Source organism: Pimephales promelas, chromosome 14 (genome assembly GCF_988280905.1).
Source record: "Pimephales promelas chromosome 14, fPimPro1.hap1.1, whole genome shotgun sequence".
Taxonomy (NCBI): domain Eukaryota; kingdom Metazoa; phylum Chordata; class Actinopteri; order Cypriniformes; family Leuciscidae; genus Pimephales; species Pimephales promelas.
The window spans coordinates 23755333-23777331 of record NC_142782.1 but is presented as its reverse complement, the minus strand read 5'-3'; the positions used below and the strand labels follow the sequence as shown (position 1 = coordinate 23777331).

At 37.8% G+C, this 21999-nt stretch overlaps 1 protein-coding gene across 3 annotated transcripts in view; it reads right to left on the bottom strand.

Annotated features, from left to right (window-relative positions):
- The window catches only part of iqsec2a (IQ motif and Sec7 domain ArfGEF 2a), a 73880-nt gene that overhangs the window by 13368 nt on the left and 38513 nt on the right, over positions 1-21999 (bottom strand). For 2 of the 3 annotated variants that reach the window (XM_039657922.2, XM_039657923.2), the window contains 4 exons: positions 5719-6004; positions 4370-4570; positions 4063-4239; positions 983-2040 (listed from right to left, as the gene is read on the bottom strand). In XM_039657922.2, coding sequence (XP_039513856.2) covers positions 983-2040; positions 4063-4239; positions 4370-4570; positions 5719-6004 — 1722 coding nt within the window. Of the gene's footprint in view, positions 1-982; positions 2041-4062; positions 4240-4369; positions 4571-5718; positions 6005-18818; positions 19315-21999 lie in introns of those variants that run through there. The other variant, XM_039657924.2, reaches the window with a different exon arrangement.

Genomic DNA, 21999 nt, shown 5'->3' with positions numbered 1-21999 from the left:
ATTTAATACAAACATTACTTGTGTATAGAATGGGAATTTTAAATAAAAAATGATACATTTTCAAATTTACAGCACGATGTCAGTCCCATCACTGATCTTGTAACGCTAGGGGTGTAACAGTACACAAAAATCACGGTTCGGTACGTACCTCGGTTTTAAAGTCACGGTTCGGTACGTTTTCGATACAGCAAAAAGAAAGAAATGCCAGAGAAATTTCCTATTTGTTTAAAGAAAAAATATTTTTAAATAAGTGTGAGTTTTCCTAGATCTTAAAACTTTCAGGTTTATAAATGGGGGTCATCTTTGAAGGGTGAACAAATAATGTTTTGGTCATCACATTAAAAATAACATTTAAATATATATTTATTTATATAATATTTGAATTTTGAAGTGCTGGTAAAAGATGTGTGAAGTACTACTTGAAAGCATTTCACCATTCCAGCCAAACTGGTTACAGTTAGTGTTACTATATAAAATCCATGGTGAATGTTGCTGGTCTGTGGACGTAAAGTTCATTCACGGCACAATGTTTCTCCTGGTTTCCATGACAGCGCTGTTTGATCTAATAGAGATCTGCGGTTAATAACGGAGAAATGTGAATGCATCTCACTAGATCTCGCAGCGATGTTATTACCCGAGTGGCGAATTCAAATGTTTTCTTTACCGGATCTCTTAGCGCTGTGTAGTAACAGTGTCGCTTGGTCGAGATCGGCTCGCGCTGCACAGATGTTGCTGGTCCGAACTGATAAACGATCCGTGAAGCACATTTATAGCGCAGTTTCGTTCTGCATTCATTACGCTTGCCATTTGATGTTGCGCAACGTTGTGTTGGCCGCGTCAGCACGAATTTTGCCGGCAGGAAAAATGGTCCAAGCAATCGTTCGGTTTGTATGCGTACCGAACCGGAAGCTTCGAACCGAAACGGTTCAATACGAATACATGTACCGTTACACCCCTATGTAACGCATTGAACATCTCTTACTTGTTGAAGAGGTTGAGTCCGATGCGGTATTGCCTTCTCTGTACCACGTCGTTGTTGAAGGCAGGTGAGTCCCAGCTATGCCTGCTCTCTCTCTGATAGGTCTGTTTTCCTAGAGGAGGCAACGGCTCCCTTAGACTGTCCCTAGACGAAGAGCCTGAGCTGCAGTTGATGGTCTCGTTGGAGTTGGTGGTGGAGTTCAAGGAGTCGTTGTCCCCATCCGAGTGCTCCAAGCCAGTAGGGGGCAGTGGCGCGGAGGATGAGGAAGACAGAGGTGTGAGTGGAGGTTGGGTGGGTGAGGGAGACGTGGGGTCTGGGTAGGGGTGGTGGATGTGTGGCAAAGGGTGGTGATGCAGTGGATGGTGAAGATGTGGGAGGTGATGGTGGTGCATCATAGCATGGTGCGGTAAGTGTGTAGGCAGAGGGGACGGGATGGGGCGACCCTGTGGTCGCGTTTGGCCCTGTGCTGCGCAGGGATTGGGCGTGCGGGGTGGAGGGTTGTGCTTGAGAGTCCCTTGGGGTGATCCACCCGTCGTAGGCTCCTGCTCGTAAAGCAGCTGTCTGCTGAGGGAGCCTCGATCTGAACGGTCGCTCATGTCAACGGAGCTGTCGCTAGGCGGCTCTATGGTGAGAACGGGAAGGTGTGAACCACGCAAGCGGAAATCTCTGCATTCGGTGCACGGCGTGCTCCGCCGACTGTTATTGCTCCCGCCACCCTCTGTATCCCGGCTGTCTTCGCGGCCTCCGACGCCACTGCTGACGCCCCAGTACTCGGTGTCCGTGCTAGAGGGAACCCGCTCAATAGATAGCGGAGAACATGGCATGCCGTCGTCCATATAAAGCGTGACATCGCTGTACGAGGTGGCTGTGCTGTCCTCGTGCATGACCCCTAGACGCTCTTGCTCGCCCAAAACCCCCCTACGTGAGGTAGGTTTGTTGCTCCACACACACTCTCCGAAATCCTCGCTCTCGTCGCCGCCTCCCCCACCACCATCCTGAGAATCTCCTCGACCTGACTGACACGTCAGAGTGTCGTCCATAGAGTTAGCCAGAGAGGCCACCTGAGAGAAAGCACACATTCATTTATTTTTTGTTCAAACATTTGGAGGCTTTTTTTTTGGAGATTTGGGGATTTTAAAAGAAGTCACTTATGCTCACTTAGGCAACATTTATTTGATCAAAAATACATTAAAAACCTTAATATTGTGAATTACAGTGCGTGAATAATTATTAGGCAAGTTGATATTTTGAATATATTTTTTTCAAGCACATTTTACCAATTGAAATCCACATAAATCTTAATGACCCTTAAGATTTGTATATAATTATCAATTGCCGATATGTAATTGTTGATGAGGGCTTAAAGTGAATAACGCCTTATATTAAGATATATATGTATAATTATTATAAATTTTAAAAAAGAGAGATTTAATGCACACTGAAAAATCAATTTATGAAATGCCCATGAGAAAGGATGCAATGCTATAGAATTTTTTTAAATAAATGTGTGACCATTTGACAGCGAATTGCTCATTGCTTCAGGGTGACAAAAACAGGTGGAGAAGAAAAGAAGCATGTTAATGAATTTCTGGTGGTTTCACACTTATTCTTCGCCTTTATTCTTAGTTTAAAGTGCTGCCATTTTCAAGAACAGCAAACTACCTGGATTCCTCAGAAGTAAAAGGTGTCAGGTTCTCAGAGACTTTGCTAAAGCAAGGAATCCTGAAACATGACCCCACTTAATAAGAATCACAAGCTGAAATGTCCAGTTTTATGGACAGATATGTTGAGTGACTCTTGAAGTACCAGAACCAGTTGAAGTCAGACAACAGCAAGAGAGCCATGGTGTGAGCTGCAGCTAACAATGAGCAAGACAGACCTTTCAGGGTAGGTCTGAACTCACAGTCCTCATGCATTTCACCACACTACATTTTGTGTTTTTTTATTAAGTTGGGGTTATGTTTCAGGATTCTTTAGAAAAGTATCTGAGAACCTGATACCTAGTATTTCTGAAGACTTAAAGTAGGTTGACAGTTCTGGAAAATGGCACTGGAGATTAAAGGGTTCCTGAAGGCTTCAAAACTAATTCTTCACCTTAATTCTTAAGTCATTTGCAGTTAGTATCTTTCCTTCTCAATCTGTTTTTGTGACCCTGCTGCCTGCCATCCTTCTCATGTCAATTTAATAGCCTTTGACTTTTCATTGTGAGTTAAATGGCCAATTTTTTGGCCAATTTTACCTGTAAAAGAAAACCTGTTTAATAATTATGCAATTATGAATATAAGGCATCTTTCACTTCCAGCTCTGGTTAACAAATTATATATCACATAAAAAAAACGAATGGTAGTTAATAAGATTGGTGTGGTTTGGAATTGGTCAACTGTGATTGGAAAAGGAAAACACTATGACGAGAATATTGACTAGCCTAATAATTATGCATGCACTGTATGTCATTTTTAAAAATAAATAAAACTGTTTTCTGTTTAAATAAATTGCAAAATGTAAAGCATTTATATTACTATAGTTTTCAGTGTTTTATTTTTAAGTAACTTAGCAAAATATAGAACATCACTATCAGTTATTGTCCATAACATAAAAGTCATTGTCAGAATTTCAGTGTCAACCAGAATTTTAAATATCAGTGCATTTCTGATATTTTGCCTAATTCCACCAGTAGCCATTTTTCCACATTTAAATCATTTCATATTAGTGCAGAAAATAAAAGTGAAATAAAGCCCTGAAAAGGGATTCTTTCTTCCTCTCCGTTAATAAAAGCCTTCAATTCAGGCTACAGGAAGATTGTCTCCGCAATTAGCTACTTTGAAAGAAGTGTCTATTAATTGTCAAGTAATCAAATGTTCTCTTAGTCTAATTCATGGAGTGTTTTGAAAGATTATAAGTGTGCCTGATTTGTTGATAAGTTCTCATTTGTCTCATGTAAAAACTACTTTAAACCAAATCTAATATATTCTTCCGATACTTTTCCCACTTTGTATGTGACCTGGACTGAAATTAATTTAAATGAACCTAAATCTAACATGACTTCTAAGGCCCATTTTGGGACTATTTCACTCATCTGTCACCTGTTTGTTGAAGGCGTCATCTGCATGCGAGTACTCCTCTCTGTCTGAAGGACAGTGTCCGGGTGAGTCAGTCTCCTGCTGTGTGTCTGTGGTTCCTGCCTGGCCAGCTGTTCCTGGAGTTGAAGTGTGATGGCTGGTATATCGACCTTGCTGCTGTTGCGGCGTTTGGGGCTGAACCTGAGCAATAATTAATATTAAAAATAGGAATTAAAATGACATAGATATCACATAAAACAGAATCAATATCTAACAGTCAAGCTGAATTTTCCACTTAGTACAGGCTTTAACCATTATACTGTTATATTGCCTGTGGCTGTCGCTCGTCAAACGAGTACTGCGAACGCATGTTTGACAGGATGATCCGGCGTGTCATTCGGCTTTCTGAGGCGGAACTGCGCAGCCGTTGAAAGTTCTTGTTCATGCGATACTGCCGGAATGCTGTCTGAATCGTGCGAGCCGCTCGCCTGCTCAGGAAGTAACCGCCATACTTCCTCTCCAGCATCTCCACCTGAATGGAATTGAAGACAGAAAGACATGTTGCATTGTTCTTCAAACCTAGTAATGCGTCTACATACTTTACCAATCAAACCTGAAACACAAAGAATCTGGGAAATGACTCAATTTAACAGCAATGTAGTTCAATAATTAATCAAATAAAATATAGATTTCTGTACATTGCATATGAATCTTTTCGGAAGTCTTAGTCACTCTTCCACGAGTGGATAATTCCACAATGCAGAAATCCTTGGTGGTAGTAATATGAAAACATAACAGCACGTTATGGATCATAACTGCAATCCCATCTTTCATTATGTGAGATGATGGAGGTTTGGCTTCACATTAGCATGACTGGATGACATTAAGTGCATTCAAGGCATGACTGTAGTTTAAAAGCTTGTAATATGGCCTCCATGCACATTAAAACACAAACACGTTGTGATGAGTAGATTTTCCTATGGGCTGTTTGTGCCGCTGAGAGTTTTGGCAAACATTAAGCAAGCACAAATTAAGCAAAGTTAACAGTGTTTGACAAGCGGAAGATTTCATTTCATTAATGGTATGAAAACATGGTAATACAGTTTTTTTAGTGATGGCACGATTTATTTTTATGATATGTGCAAACACCACTGTACATAAATATGATAAACTGTACATTCAATTCCACCGTAATAACTGTATGAAAGCACTACGGCATGACCATCTGATACAATCCTGTACTATGCATGTTTCCATGTAATATTTGAACAAAACTGCTTTTTTTTGGTCATACCATCCTGAAATTATTGACTTTTTGCATGAAAAAGAAATTAAAACGAATCATAATTTAGAAATTTAACATGCCCATCATAAAAGATATGTCTTTAAGTCTTTGTATGTATGATTTTCATTTGGATGCATTTTTTATTTAATTAATGCATTGACAAAAAATAAATAAAATATCAACAACATTGACCCATTTCCCATTCCCAAGATGTACAATTGATTGATTTTTAGTCAGTAAAATAAGATTAAGCAAACCATGCCTAGAAATACACACGTTTATGTATATATTTCTTATATATACACACATTTAACCATGGTACTGCCCCAGCGTAAATACACAATGGCAGGTCAAAATGGTTATATGCATTTCTTGAGGCACACACACATCCACACCTTCTTGTCCTGCAGGTCCGTGGAGAGCTCATAGCTGTCAGAGAGCGCTTTGCAGCGCTTGCTCTCTTCTTCCTCTTGCTTGCGGAGTGCCAGGCTGGCGGGTTGGTGGCGGGTCCGTTGCGCCCAGGCCAGGCTCGCTGGACTTGAGGGGGCCACAGGAGGCCCCTGAGGGCCGGGAATGTTTCGAATGTTCCCGTAGCGGTCCGAGTTGCCCAGGTATGGGCCCTGACTGCAGGTGCTGTCGGTAAAGCTAGTCGTGTCCGGACACTGAGGATCTCCCTCCACACTAAGAGGAAAAAAGAGAGAGAAAGAGAGACAGAGAGATAGAGAACAAGGTCTAGGTCAACAACTGCCAGAAATGGTCATTGTTGACAAGTTGAGACTAAAACAAGTCTGTAATCTTGGCACTTAAACTGATCAGTGGAGACAAACATATTAGCACACTGACCAACATTAGCATTTCAAATGCCCATATGCAGCCCAGCCAGGACTCAGCCATCTGGCCGGAATACAGGAGAACGAGAGAAAAGATGGAGGGAGTGTGAAAGAGGAACAGAGAGCGAGAGAGAGAGAGAGAGAGAAGGGAAAAACAGTAGCATGTGTGGTATACTGTCAACGAGAGAAGCCAAGTCAGGCATCAAAAAATGATAAGAACTGAGTCATCCGATGATGACTCGGAGAGAAAAAGAGCAAGCGAGAAAGAGAGAAGCACGAAAAAAAGTATAAAAAAACAAGTCGGACTTCAGTATCCCCCTCTCCCTGAAGCAGGTGTACTGTACTGTGATGACTCACTTCCTGTTGTCAGCATTTTTTTTGTCAGTTGACATTTATAATAAATAAGTAATTATAGATCACGTTCTCTTTTTATTCTGTATTCTTCAGTCACCCTTTTTAGTACTGCCATAAAATAATACTTAATAAAACAGTAATCATTTTTTAAAAATTATTATTATGCAAGCATAGCCTGGCTTAATAATAAACTATTAATTAAAAATTCATTAGATATTGGTTATCAGACACTTAAAAACACTCAGTATGCGTTTTAGTCATTATATTAAGCATTATAAGTCAATTTAAGCGATTCTCACAAATCTTGACAAATAACATGTAAATGTTCATCATTCTGTGTTTTTTCCCCCAGTTGTTTACTCACATGTAGGCGTGGGCCCTGTGCGGGAGTTTAGTCTTTCGGTGGAAGCACATGGCTAAGGAGGAGAACACACACTCACACATGATGTCTGCAGCGGTGTGATAGGGAGCATGTGTTTGTGTAGGAGCTGCTCTGGGATCAGCTGAATCATGCCGGAGGGTTTCCTGATGACCGCATCGACGATCTGTCAATTACTGCAGAGCCGATGCAGTTTACGAGCAGTACAGTAGCAACCGCACACATACAGTCCTCTCTCTTTGTGTGTAACAAATCTCTTCAAACCAAGGGGCTGGTAACGATCAACACGGCAACAGCTGAGTCTTGCCAGCAACAGAAAAGCTTGAGAACAATCGTCTCAACAGCAATCAACTGAAATATTATACCGCTACACACTGTCACATTCCATGTATGATTGTTATACAGCCTACAGTTTCACAATATACTGTTCCAACAAAAGGCAGCATAGTAAAACTTCCATTTCTCTCTTTCAATCACACACATGGCAATAAATGTCCTTCAGACTTTCTCTCCTGTCTAGGACGTGTATGGTGATGTGTGTCCAGGAATAGTGCCGAGTAGTCCAGCCGTGCAATCCTGCGGTGATCAGTGACTTTAGATATGTGCATACTGTATGTGTATGTGTGTGTTTGCTCATGACGGATATGCAGCTGTGGCAGGAACCCGGTCACAAGGTTTTTTTGTGTTTTTGAATGATGTCTCATCAAAGAAAGAAAGAAGTGATCACTAAGACTATATTTATGTGATAAACCCTTTGTATTATTATTTATTTATTTATTATTTATTCATCATCAGTGTTATGGACAGTGTTACAGGGCTCATACACATTTCTACCAAAACATTTCCATGACTTTCAAGACTAATTTTAATGACTTAAAGTGAAATGAAACTGTGTATAGATGTAAAATAAGAATAAAAATCCACGTTTAAATTTCAAAAACAGCATATTCACTCATTAATGACAAGCTATGAGGTTTAATACAAATTAAACATTTATTTAAATAATGCTGACACATTAGAAAGATAAAATACTGTATCTGACCCACAGAACTCCACTTTCTAATTTATGTTGGTGCAAGATGATGTCAGTTTTTGAGTAGCCATAAAAGTTCTTTACGAAAACAGAACGCTAGTTTTTGATTTGTAGAACATTATATTGTAATCTTCCCCTTACGTTATAATCTAACGTTAAAATATTTCGAATTTGGACTGCAATACCCATTTCAACAACTAGCTGTCAATATTACATACTGCACCTTTAACAGCAGAGGAAAAGATTATTAGCGAACAGTGACTTAAGGCCATTGCACACTGAGTCCGTAATTTTCGTATGCGGTTTTTCGTATTCGTGATTCGGTGGCTCTGAATTGTCAAAACATCATTCAAACTCCATTCAAACTGCTTGCTACGGATGCCCAATTTGATTTTTTTTATGACGGACGAAAATTTTGGAGGCAGTGTGCAAGCGTGATTGACCTAGCATGAGGTCGTATTTATTTTTTAACGTGCGAAAATTTCGGACGCAAATTTCGGACTCAGTGTGCAAGGGCCTTTAGGCCTAAATTTTAACTGACTTCAGACCCTTTTTATGATGCTGTTTTGTGTAATTTTGAAGTTTGACAGCCCCAGTCCTCTTTTACCTTCATTGAAAATAGAGGCCCTGGTCTCATACAGAAAGTCATACGGATTTGTACAACATGAAGATCAGCAAATTATATTTACATTTATTCATATAGCAGATGCTTTATAATTCTTCACAGATATCTGATTTAATACATTTAACCGGCATAGAATATAAGGAACCATTTCTGACTGTTAAAGTGGACTGAGAGCAAAACGTGCATGTCCATTAGTTGTGTGTGTGTACACTTGTATTTTCATGAAGTCGCGGGGGAGATGCTGACAGAAAGGAATATTTCCGTGCGAGTCAGTGAATGGCAGTTAATTGAAAGTGTCAGTCAGACTCCTACATACGTTTGGCAGCATTAGTGTAACCTGTTAAAGAAAACGTTCATCAACGGAAGGCAACCGAGTGGCTCTGCAATATTAGCTCAAAAGCATGCACAGATCTACCAGAAATGGCCACCGGAACACTTTCAACACACTATGATTTAGGACACGCTAATCTTGCACACATTAAAATACAGATAATATGCAAACTGGGATTATAATTTTGTCAAGGGCCTCAGTTAGTAATAAAATACAGTAATTCACGCTCTCCAGACAGAAGCCAATCAAAACAGATTTTTAAATACATAATACGAGTAATTCAACACAAATATAAAGGACTCACAGTCACAGCAGACATCAGTACAGCTTTAGCTTGCTCTATTAAACCAATAATAAAGTAATAAAAAGCAGCACCATTAACTTTATGATCTAAAAGAGCCATCTGCTTTTCAGTCGAATGATCTTGCATTATGCTAATGTAACGTATCACTAAACCATTCATCTGCCATTATGTAATAGAGCACTTAAATTGTCACTCTGCAATCAATCTGTCATGATTTTTTAGTAATTGACATTCATTATTATGTTTAAAGGTCCACAATAACTAATAAAACATTACATGCAATCCTGCAAACATCTAATGATGCTGTTAGAAAAAGCTTTTAGAAAAAACTACAACTAGCAGACAAAAAGCAAATGGACAGATAAACAGAGTGTGTGCCATTGATCTTTGAAGGATTACTGAATTGTTTCCTCAGCTAGTTCTGTGTAAATCTATTACCCATCATGTGTCACTGGGATCTCACCACAAACCACAAGCAATCCACAACACAATCGGAAAGTAATCAGCTACTTTTACTCTACAAATTGCACTAGGCAGTGGCCATTGTTTTTGTGGTTGTAGTACCAAAGGAGACTCGTTTTTTTAAAATGAATTTCAATAGAGTTTAGTGTTAGCATGCTGCTTAGCTAACACCAGGGTACTCCAAGCATAAAAATAAATACCTAGCAAAAAAATAAATAAATAAATAGTTGGCCAAAATACTTTATAACTCCAATAGAACCATTTTAATGAAAGTATAAGCTTATTTAATTCTCTCACCTTTTACAGAGCTCATTGCAGTGTAATATAAAATTGCCTTCTCTACAAAGGATACATGTGATGCTGCCTTAGAACTTGGCGTAAACTGGGTAGGAGGCGGTATAATTAAGCTGCCTCCCTAATGGAAGAGCCATGTGAGGTCTTAAAATGCGGCCTCCGTAGGCAGCACACTAGGTTTTGGAACAGAGGTTTTATCTTTGCTACAGGAGATGGGGGCTGGTGTAACACAGCTAGGAGCTATTTTATTATCAATTCTAACGATTTTCATAATCATGTTAAATTAGTGTAGGCTCAGAATTAAAGTAAATCCATGATATCAGTCTAGTATCATAGCCTTTAGTTGGGAGTGATTTTGTGGGTGAGATCTTCATTAAGGGTGCAGAGAGAAAGGCATTTATTTAACAAAGCATGTAAAACATAAAACCACCATGTTTATGTGAATATCATGGGGTAATTCACGTGAAATTAGAAAAATAAAATAAAATCACACCTATAAAACAGAAAAACTGTGTAAAAAAACAACAACTGTAAAACAAAACAAAAATACGAATTTCAGATTTTCTTTTCTATTGATTAAAAAAACAATATTGTTCAAAGGTTTGGGGTCAGTATAATTTTTGTTAAATAAATTAATACATTTAACAAGGATGCATTAACTTAATTAAAAATGACAGTTATAATGATACAAAAAAAGAATTCTACTTATAAATGCCATTTCTTTCTTCAAAGAATACTGAACAAATCTGAAGCCATATAATAAACAGCCCAAAATTTTGTTAGTCATGATTTAATATAAAGAAAAGAAGGAAAAAGCCATGTCCAAATAAATATGAATGAGATTTAAAGGGATGAAAGCTCACCCAAAAGTGACAATCGTTAAAAACCGGTATGACTTTCATTCGTCTGTGGAACATAAAAGAAGATATTGAAAAATATTTCCATGGCTTTTGTCCATTTAATAAATGTCTTGTACTATGCATGTCAGAAATGTTATTTTTCAATATACTAGTTCTTTAAATCTGATGCTGACAGTTACACTGCACATTTAATTGGATGCTTAATTTAGACTTAATTCACACTCACAGGCACATGGTTTCCTCTTGAAATGGAAAGTGCAAACATTTAGTCTCTGAGTCATCCGTCTCCTTAAGATTACTGCATGTGCATCTTTGCTATCATGCAGGTAAAGGTGTGAGACCGTGAGAATGTGTCATTGCAAGATATTTTTTTAGTAACAATTTTCATGCTTGAATGTTCAAAAAAACATTTTTTTCATTCACATATTTTAGATTGTTGCAGCACCTCTCTTCCCAGTCTGTCAGTAACGCCCTCTTTAGTTCCTGTCTCTATGAATCCCCTCCTTCTGAAAAGCACAATATGTTCTGAATGGTCTGCCGGACCAGTGTGTTGTCACTGGGCAACCGCTTTGAGTGTGTTTCAGAGATGTCACAACCCTTACTATAACCTGAGGTTTTTTGGTTTTTTTTTTTTAGATTTATTTTTGGTGTTTTGTCTCTATTGCAATAGGAGTCTCTACAGTCTACAAAATGCTGGGTTGTTTTAACCCAATTTTGGGTAAATTTTTGGACAAAACCAATTGTTGGATTAAAAAAATGTAATTTATAAATTTAACCCAACAGCTGGGGTTGTCCATATTTGACCCAAAATTGGGTTAAAATAAACCAGCATTTTTAGAGAGTAGTCTGTGAAGGCCTCCTTCCCTTTCCTTTACAGATAAAACGTTGTCAAAATTATTCCAGTTCACATGGATATATGTGAATTTCACATATTATGAATTTTTAAGGCCAGACAAGTAATTTGATGAGGTCAGTTTGTAAAAAAAAAAAAAGATTACATGCCTGCGCACATATATATTCAAACGCGCATACCTACAGACTAAACATGTAATATGCATGAGCACGCCGTCAGCATTTACACTGATTCATGTTTTTGAAGTTTACATAGAGAGGATAACGTTTTTAAAAAAAACTTGGAACATATTTCAAGGTTTGCGTTCTTAGTTAATAACTAAGGATCTTTGCAACGGAGGTGAATCAATCAAAACTAACTTTAATAACTTTATTCTAGAGCTGCAGTAAAGCTGTATAATGCTGCATAATTAATATTAGAATTATTTTTTTATGAAATTCAATCATTTTAATGATACTAAATTTAAAGAATACATGCCAATAAAATGAAACCACACTTTTATTAAAAGTAATTCACTAAAATAATTCATGCAACGGATTTTGATTCAGCAGATTTGTTTTTGACCAATTATCCAAATAATGTATAGTCATACAAAGGTATTATTATCAGACCATGTGAGCGGGAAGCGCATCACTGAAGAACACCGAAGGGCTGCATATATTTCCGGCTGTTTTTCTCTTTCCGCCACAAAAAACGAAAATGCTATACATGCATTTTATCTATACATTGGATTACTTGCTTCGATGTCCAAATATAACATGATGTTACTATTTCTAGCGTGGATCATAAAGCATTAGAAGCTAGTTTCATTTTGCACACTCAGCAAACAACAAATCTTCACGCAGTGAGCATCAGAAGCCAAAGAGAGTGTACGACGTCATGTCTGCACTCTCTCAAAATGCCGTGTTTGGCAGTCAAAGTGCACTTCCTGTTTAAAGCTACGGGCCAGAACTGCTAAATCGGCCTTGGGAACCATCTCTGCGTTCATTACTAAAGGCTCAGCTTGAGAGTGTTGGAGAAGACTGCTGCATGTCACGAGTCACGACACAGAGGACTCGCTTTTTTTGCACAACCTCAAGCTGCCTGCCATCTACACCAAACCGGATCCCAGCTTCAGCAGCACAGAAGAGAGAAACACTGACGACATCAACGTTTTAGGCTTAAAATAGCAGGACTGCTGAAAACACAAAAGTAACACACGACTTTGAACTCCAAAGATCAGTCTGAACAAGACGAATGTTCAAGGAAGATTAATAATGACATAATTTAGTGTCTAAATATAGACAGTAGGCAAATAATCTGACTAACTCAAACAAAACCAGGCATAAACTTCAAATGGAATTGAGCTGATCCAAATATATTAAATCATGTCTATACGGGGGAAAAAAAAGACAGTATCATATTATAATATCTTATTACAATCAGACCTCAATATCAGCTTTTTCCACTGTCAGACCAGAGAGAGCCAGGGCTAACAAAGTGCCTGGCGGGGCCAATAGCCTCGGCCAAAATCAAGTTGTATTCCACTGTCAGGCTATCCCCATAGCGCTGTCATAAAACCCGCCCTTAACACACTTCTATAAAATGAAGTCAAACCACCCCGCCATTTCACCAGCTGACTGAAAACGAGCTAGATCACAAAATGAGCATGACATGAAGACTTAAAGGTGCCATAGAATGGAAAACTGTATTTCCCTGGGCATAGTTGAGTTCTGTACATGGAACTGACAAAATATGAGCCTCAAACACCATTGTTTCCTCCTTTAAATCAATCTCTTGTGCGTGCAAAAGACCACTGAAATACAGCCGACTGTGAGGTTGCACTGAGTCGGGATCATTAATATTTAAGACCCCCAAATTTGCATACCAGCCCATGTTCTAGCAAAGGTAGTCTTAACATGGACCTGCACAGCCGAATCATCAGAAGTTCTGCAGGTATGTGAAGAAGAAAGCGAAAGAAGGACAATAGCGAAAATGGCAGATCATGGATATAAATGTTATGTTGTTCAGGCTGTATAGGGGATGTGAGCACTTTTCTTACACCTTTCTATGGCACCTTTAAGATTCCAGCATCACTATTTCACCAATGTTTTACAATAAAAATGGTACAGTGACAGTAATTTATTAATTTGAGTCAGACAATCATGCTGAATCAAACTGACATTCACCATTTCACATAAAAAGAGAAATATCTATTCGTGCAATCACAGGAATGCATAAAACAACTCCATTAAGGCTTTTAAGTCCAAATGTGTACACATTCTGGCAGAATTTTCCCCTATGCACCTGACTTAAGTTGAATCAAGTGACCCCATCTGCAAAATTACACTCGGGTGACTTCCCCTCTCCTCGTTGGTTGATGCCTAAGTGTAGCTATTCTGACCACATCAAATGCCTAAGTGCCGAAGTTTATTTGATTACTACATATGTCATGAGATATATTTGTGATATTGTCTAGCCATCTCAAAGTTTAGTTTCAACATATCAATCTTAAAGTAAATTTTGTTTCTTTTTCAAGTGTTAGAATGTTAGGCCTGTAGGAAAAGTAATGTTAGATGTTAGAATTAAGATTAGTTTAAAATAGAGTTTAGAAAATTTAGAAAAAATAAATAAATTGAGAAAAATCTTGATGCAATATCATATGTTTACATACAGTATGCCAACCACTCCGATAATAAATACAAATACTAGGAAAATACCAAAGACTGCTTGAAGAACGTACACAAATCATTTATGATGATTATAATCGTGTATTTATTGGGTTTCATGTTTTCTCTGTCTCTTCCCTGAGCATTTGTTAATAGCAGACTAATGCATCCGCATACATGTCATTAAAAACATGCACTCGAGTTGACTCGTATAACTCTGTTTATAGTGAGACGGGATAGTCAGACGGGAGAAATCACTCAAACCTCATCAGATCGCATAATTTCATGGAAAATTCATAGAAATGCTCCCTCATAATATGGTGATCAAATGGAAATGCAGCAAATAACTTATTAAATAAATAATTAAATAATTCATCCATCAATTCGTTAAATAATTCATCCTAGAAACTTAAGTTTACTTAAACTTAGTTTAAGTTCGCATCTGTGTGCACAATATAGCCCACATCTAGCCGAACACTAAATTGGGCATGAACTGTTAATGCAAGACTTACTGCTCTCACCAAGTTAGCAGCATAAGAAGAAAGCTTTTTTTCATATTTTTAGACATGTATGAAAGGCAAGACATGCCAATTAGGTATTCACTGAGATGCCATGCTGAGTAGCCTAACTTTTTTAGTCAGCTGACACAGTCTCTTTCTCTGACAGGACTCACAAGCATCTCACTGCTATGGTAACTACATGCCACTTCATATGTGCATAAATGTGTTTGAAATTAATGTGATGCACTAGAGAAAACAAAAACTAAAATCTGTGCATGTAAACATGGATATGAAAGAATCTTTGCGCAGTGCTAAAACATACATATAGTCAGAAGGAAAAACTGAATTAGTGTGAGTAAATATAAAGCAGATGAAAATTGTGACTGTGACTCAAATCCAATGCATTAGGAAAGGACCAAAGCTGATACAGTGGGACACATAGCCGGGGGTGAGAAGAGAAGGAGAGGGTGAGAGAAAGGTCAAAGCTCAGAAGAAATCTTTAGCATTTTTGAACTCGTATACCGCTTTTGTTGTTGTTGTTGCTTTAAATAAGGTTAAATAAGGAAAAAATATACCATTGAAATTTAATAATTCATTAAACTAAAACTAATAAAACTAAAAAAAACCTCAAGCTTACTGAAAACAAGTAAACAGTCTGATAAAAGGAAAAGAAAGAAACTAATTACAAGCAATAAGACAAACTACAATAGAACAAAGACACAAATGAAATAGACAAACCTGAAAAACTTCAAGTACTAGAAATAAGAAATACTACATCAATTGTGTAAAGTGTAAAAAAAATACATAAAATAAATATTTATTCTCATTAAAGATCCAAAAGTGATTAAGTGAAGAAAAGTTTTTGATGTTTGATTAACATTAATGACAGGTTGCAGCAGGTTTATTAGGCTCCTGTCACTTTAAGAGCGAATGCACGGATCCAATATACCGTCCGTTATACATGCATTTTCTTTCTCAACTGTTCACGATCACTTAAAACATAAATGACTGTTTAAGAGGATACTTGCAAAGACGGGCGATACAAGTTCTCTTTCGCGGCTTCATGCACATGCTCACTTGATTTAAAACCATGTTGCTTAAAACACATTTAAGGGATGAGCTTTAGTGACAGTGCAACTCTTGAGCGCAACTGCATATAGATGAGTCCAAAATCTCTACCAGTTGACACATTTCTACTGGTTAATTGTGTCTACCACCACACCGCCCACCCCTATGCTCAATGTTCAAAAGTTCATAAAGCTAAAACTATGCTCAAAGATTCAATACAGCATTAAACTGGAAAACAGTTGGTCACACAGAGTATGAATCTGACGGCCTTGCACTTAGCCTGCTCGTCTGGTTACATTCACTTACTATCATGCAACAAGAGCGATGAAGCGCTTAATAAATAATTCCTTAGATGACAGTCCTCTAGATCCTTCCATCATGACGGCAACAGTGAGGAAAAAAAAAAACTACAAGACCAACTTACAGGCAGAACACTTGGTGAAGAACAGCGATTCTCTCTCACATACTCAGTCTCTCGCTGCCTCTTTGACAGTGTTGTAACTCTCAGCAGCTTGTAAAAGAGCTGAAATCTCTCCAGCACCGTTTAAACCCCTCACACGACACGATAGGACTAGCAGATTCAGAAGACCCCCCACCAACTGAAAAATAGACAGCGAGAGCCCAGAGAAAAAGCCTTTTTTACTGCAGCCAGAATGTACTAAAGATTTTTATCATGCTTTTTTGACAGGCTGCTGTATATGATACTTCAAGTACCAGAGTTAGAACATGAGGTTTGAAGCATTAAGGAACACAGCATGTTCCTTCAGACAGAGGTGTTTTATGAAGAGAAAACAGAGGCAGCACCTCCTCAAAATAACTGACAGTACAATAACAACAAAATCAGAACAAATATGACAAAATATGCGATTGGAGCGATAAATCTGTCAATGTCATAATCCCGATTCCCATCCTCTCATACTCACAGTCACAACAACCAGTCCCTGAGTTGAACTAAATCAAACATACTGGTGTAAATAAATGAAATAGTTACAGAGTGTACAACTCACTCATGACATCACAACTTCATGTCACATTAGAGTACTGTAAGCTTGAAAAAATGACTTTAAACCAAGATTTTTGGATTAAAATATTCAAATGTTAAATGATATGTTGACTTGTGTACTTACATTATTATTTACATTTCCAACATTGTTTAAATCAAGAGAAATCAACAATTTTAACAGCCTGTGTCTTTAGCGTGTCAATGGCCACGTTATAACCCACGAGTTTTACTTCCGCAGAAACAATGCAAACACCAAGGACGCTTTAAAATGTGATGTGTTTTATTACTAGACAGGTGAGCAACTGTTTGGATACCTTTGTCGATAAAACACATCATTAGTCTTATTGTTTGAATCTCTTGTTTTCTTTTGCTTTATTTAACAGTATACATACAATATGTGAAAAAACGAATTGCATGTTATTTAGCAACAGAAGTGATTCAGCTTTTATTAATAAGATATCGATCTAGTTTACTGTAATGTGCAACAAGTATCTCATAGCACCCACCATAACGAATGCACAGATTAACAGAACTTTCAACACACTCAAATGTATTTTTATAGTATTGACCAAGTAAAACAGTTACCCCACAACTTTATTTCATCAAATAAAGTGACTTCTATAAGTATTAATTCAGCACTTGTGGCTATTTCATAAGAATGAAATAATAATGTGAATTTAAGTGAACCGTAACAGAGTAAGTTCAGGGAATAAGCATGTGGACATTAAATGTAAAATGAATAGTAAAATAAACAAACAACAAAACGAAAGGAGCTGCAGTGGCCAACTGCAGCATAGAAGCATAATAAAAACAGCAATGTAAAATGCCCCAGGGTCTCAGCCGCACCCAGCTTAATACCAGAAACATTTATAAAACTTTAATATATTAGCTCATCCATGAACAGGATTTCTGCTTGGATAGCTTTTGTTGACAAACAATGGTCCAAAAAAAGGTGACTCTTAATAAAAATAGCCAAACACAAATTCTTTTAAGTGTTTAGCACTGTAGTAGCTACAAATTGAGAAAATGTATTAAAAAAAAAACTCAAATAAAATGATGCTAATATAAACATAACATGTACATTGAAACATCTGTTATCATCTAAATAGTTATTAAATTCACAAATGTTTTATAATCAATAAATACTGTACTAATACATTAATTTATACAAACAAAACTCATTTTATGGGTAAAATCAGGTAAAAATACCTCTTTAAGATCCCATTTTTTACAGTGGAGAATTGGGTTGCTAATCCTGTCAAATGGGCAACAAAAACTGTAAAAATCAAATGAAAATAGTTACTTTACACTAGACTAACAATAAACAAACAATCAAACAGACCATTATTTCAAAAGGCCATCACACACAATTACCCTTAGTGTGTTCAAACAGGTTATACCAAATCCAAAGGAAGCTTCAGAAATGTTATTCGACAGTAAAATGTTTGAATAAACAACAGTCACCTCAATGTGTACAGTAAAGCACTCATAAAAGAGGAAAAATGATTCAAGCGTGAGTCAGTACTTGTTTTCAAATGAGGGCGATCCTGTGTTGAGGGAACTTGTGACCTACAAGTCATTGCCAAGAACATGGATTCAAAAACGGAGACCACTGACTGCACAAGCACATAACTCTGTATATTACAGGTATTCACGTAGTAACATATAGTTTAAACGCATAACTGACTGTTTTGGGTAGTGGTTTCTTCTGACACGTTGGCTTCAAGCGTTTTCTCTGCGGCTAGAGATGCGCTTCCATTGACAATAAACAGGGCTCGCGCACACGCATATTGCGCGGTTTTTGTGTTTCCAGTGATGCTTCATAACAGGGTCATTTAAATGAACGACTCTAACATAGGCTACATTGAAATCCACTTAGCACAAGACAACAAACAATTCCAGCCAGTCGTGTCACCCCTCCAAAAATCAAAATCAAAACATTGCGTCTTACCAGTACACAAGCTTGTTATGAAGAATCGCTGGAGTCTTATCCGACGCACAGTTGATGCACCACATTGTTGCGAGAGAAACACGTCCCGATGCGCAAGCGCTATTTCATTTGATCGCTAATTTGGCTCGAGCGCTGACAGCGTCCCTCACGGCGTGCGCGCGGAGTAGGATTCACTATAAAAGGCATGATTTGCGATTTCATGTGCTGTCATTAGCGAGGAGATGATGAGAAGCTCATTCTCTCATCTTTGGCCACCCTCTCTTCTCCTCCTCCTCCTTCCATCTCTCTCTCTCTCCCAATCCTTTGAATCTCTTCAGGCTCGTGCAGCCAGCGTGACACAGCAGTAAGTGCGCGAAAACGCGTCTGCCAGTGCCAGCCGAGCTTGGCAAACCGCTTCCTGTTTGCAGCGCATGATCCGCACCTCAGGCAACATTGCATCGATTCTTCTGACAGGCTCTGTTCGGTGCCATTAAGATCAATCAGAGTGTCATGTGACATAATCTGTGTGAGTCACATCTCGATTCGTCGCGCGGTCCAGGGGAACCATATGATGTCAATCTGGTGGTCAGTGCTATCACTCAGTTCGCGCTACTTCTCAAAGTGCACTCTTAAAAATAAAGGTTCAAAAAGGGCGTGTTTGTAAAATGATTCTATAGTAGAACCATTTTGGACTCCCCAAAGAACCATTTATATATATATATATATATATATTTTAAAAATGTAATTATCTTAAGAACACTTTTCCACTTTAATTGCATTGGAAATGTAGGCTTCTGTGGATGTTAAAAGTATTCATGGAATCATGCCAAAAAAACACTTTTATTTAATAGTGTGGATGTATCACTACACTTCTCTCCTCATTTTGCACATCTGCCATTTATTAATTAATGTTTAGCTTTTTGTCAGGACTTGTGCATTGAAGTACGCTGAGAGAGACTTTTCAACCCACTCTGTTGTGACAAGTCTCTTTTCTTTTTGTCTCGTCTCAGTCTCATTCCTTTCACATGGACATCAAAACACATGAGAGATTGGTGATATTTGTCTCTCGTTCTCTCTGTCTCCATAATTCTCCCTGGCCTCAGGACAGCTTTATATAATTCATCATATTCCACATTAGCCACCATTTTGATGCCTTCTCCCCATATTTGTCATCTGTCTCATTCTTCAGCACAAGCTGCTCAGTGTTCTGTTCACTTCATCTCTCCTGTGTCACTTTCTCTTTTCTTCAGGGTTCATACGGCCAAGGTAAACCTGCAGTATCAGGCTAGGGAATATTAAAATTGTGATTTCCATGACAGGAAAAGTTTGTTTCTTTGGATACTTCACAAATACTACTGTTAAAATGTAATTTATTCATTTAAATCTGTGCATGTCCAAAACGAATTAACTCTAGGGGGATTCTCATTGATTTTTGTTCATTAACATTTAAAAATAGAAACTAAAATTATGGCCTACATTTGTAGGAGTCTCATGACCTACATTTTGCCATTCATCACACTCTTGCATGTTATTTTTTAGAACATGAATGAGAATTGATGAGTTCGCTAAATTCTTGTCCATAATTGCTGAAATGCAGCATAATAAACAGCAAGGGCATCGATAACAATACATAAATATTGTTGGATGTGCCAGCTTTTCATGTTGCTATGAGATATTATATATATATATATATATATATATATATATATATTGGCTTAAAGTACTGTAAAAAAATGCTTTTTTAAAGTTGCAAACAAAACAAACAAACAAAAAAAAAAATACAAGAAAATACTCCCTCAGTCTTTCTACTTCAATATTTCATGTTTAATTCAATGTGTCACTTGCCATTTCTTTTCTGAGTGAACATTTTTCCCAAACTTTTTCAGTGTAGAAATACTACTGTATATTTTCAATGAAACCAATTAAAATGGCAAAATGTCAGTGGTTATATTTAAAGGGATAGTTTATCCAAAAATGAACATTCTGTTATTAATTACCCACCATGTCCCATCATGTCGTTCCAAACCCATAAGACTTTCTATCATCTTTGGAACACAAATGAAGATCTTTTTGATGTAATCTGAGGGCTTTCTGTCCATCCATTGACAGCCTACACAACTACCATTTTGATGCTTTAAAGAGTTCATAAACAGATTGTAAAACTCATCCATATGAATTGAGCGGCATAGACCAAATTTTCTGCAGAGACTCGATCGCTTTATATGATAAACAGAACAGATTGAACTTTATTCACATATAAACATTGATCAATGAACAGAAGCTCGACTGAACCTGCTTGATGCGCGAGAACAAACCTCATTGGTTCTCAAACGTGCTGCGTAACACACGAGAATGAATGTGTGAGAATGTTTATATGTTCATCATATAAAGTCATCGTGTCTTCTAAGAAAATTCAAAGTCAAAAATCAAAATTTCTGACAAAATCTCTCAATTGTGTAGCTGTCTTTGGAGGGACAGAAATCTTAAAAAATATCTTCATTTGTGCTCCGAGGATGAACAAAAGTCTGAAGCCCCGTTCACACTACAAGCAACTTTGTCGCTGCCGGTCGCCAGTGGCCGCGCTGCGTTTGTGAGAGACATTTACGGATGTTACCCTAGACAACAAATACGTTTTCTTGCCACTAATGATTTTGGAAGGAAAATTCTAAGTATAAATGGAATCAGTACATAAAATGCATAATATTAAAGATGAACGAGAAACAGTGAGTGCTCTTTGTCATAGCGGCTATTTTAACTGCAGCAAACGGGCAAAAAACGATACAATCAAACTAAATACAGTCATGCTTCATTTTACAAAAACGAACAGAGCTCATATGCACAGAAAAGTTTCAAGCTTTCACACTTTCATCACCGCAAATGCTCTCATTCTAGGTGTACAGTATGAAGTGTCACCATACTCATATTGTTCCTGCACACATTGGTGTTGTCTATTGCATAATACAAATGTTCCGTAGACCCACATCATCTAAATGTGCTTTGAGCTACTACTCATGCAGCACTCAGTCTATTTTAATGTCACCAGGACACCACGTGATCATATCTCCACATGATTGGACAGACATGATGCTTCATGACTGTGCTCTATCAGCCTCCCGTGGTGGGCGGAGTCAACGTCAGTTGACTCCTCACAGTTCCCCTTTCATGATTCCCAAAGAACAACGCTACAACGTGCTGCTGACTG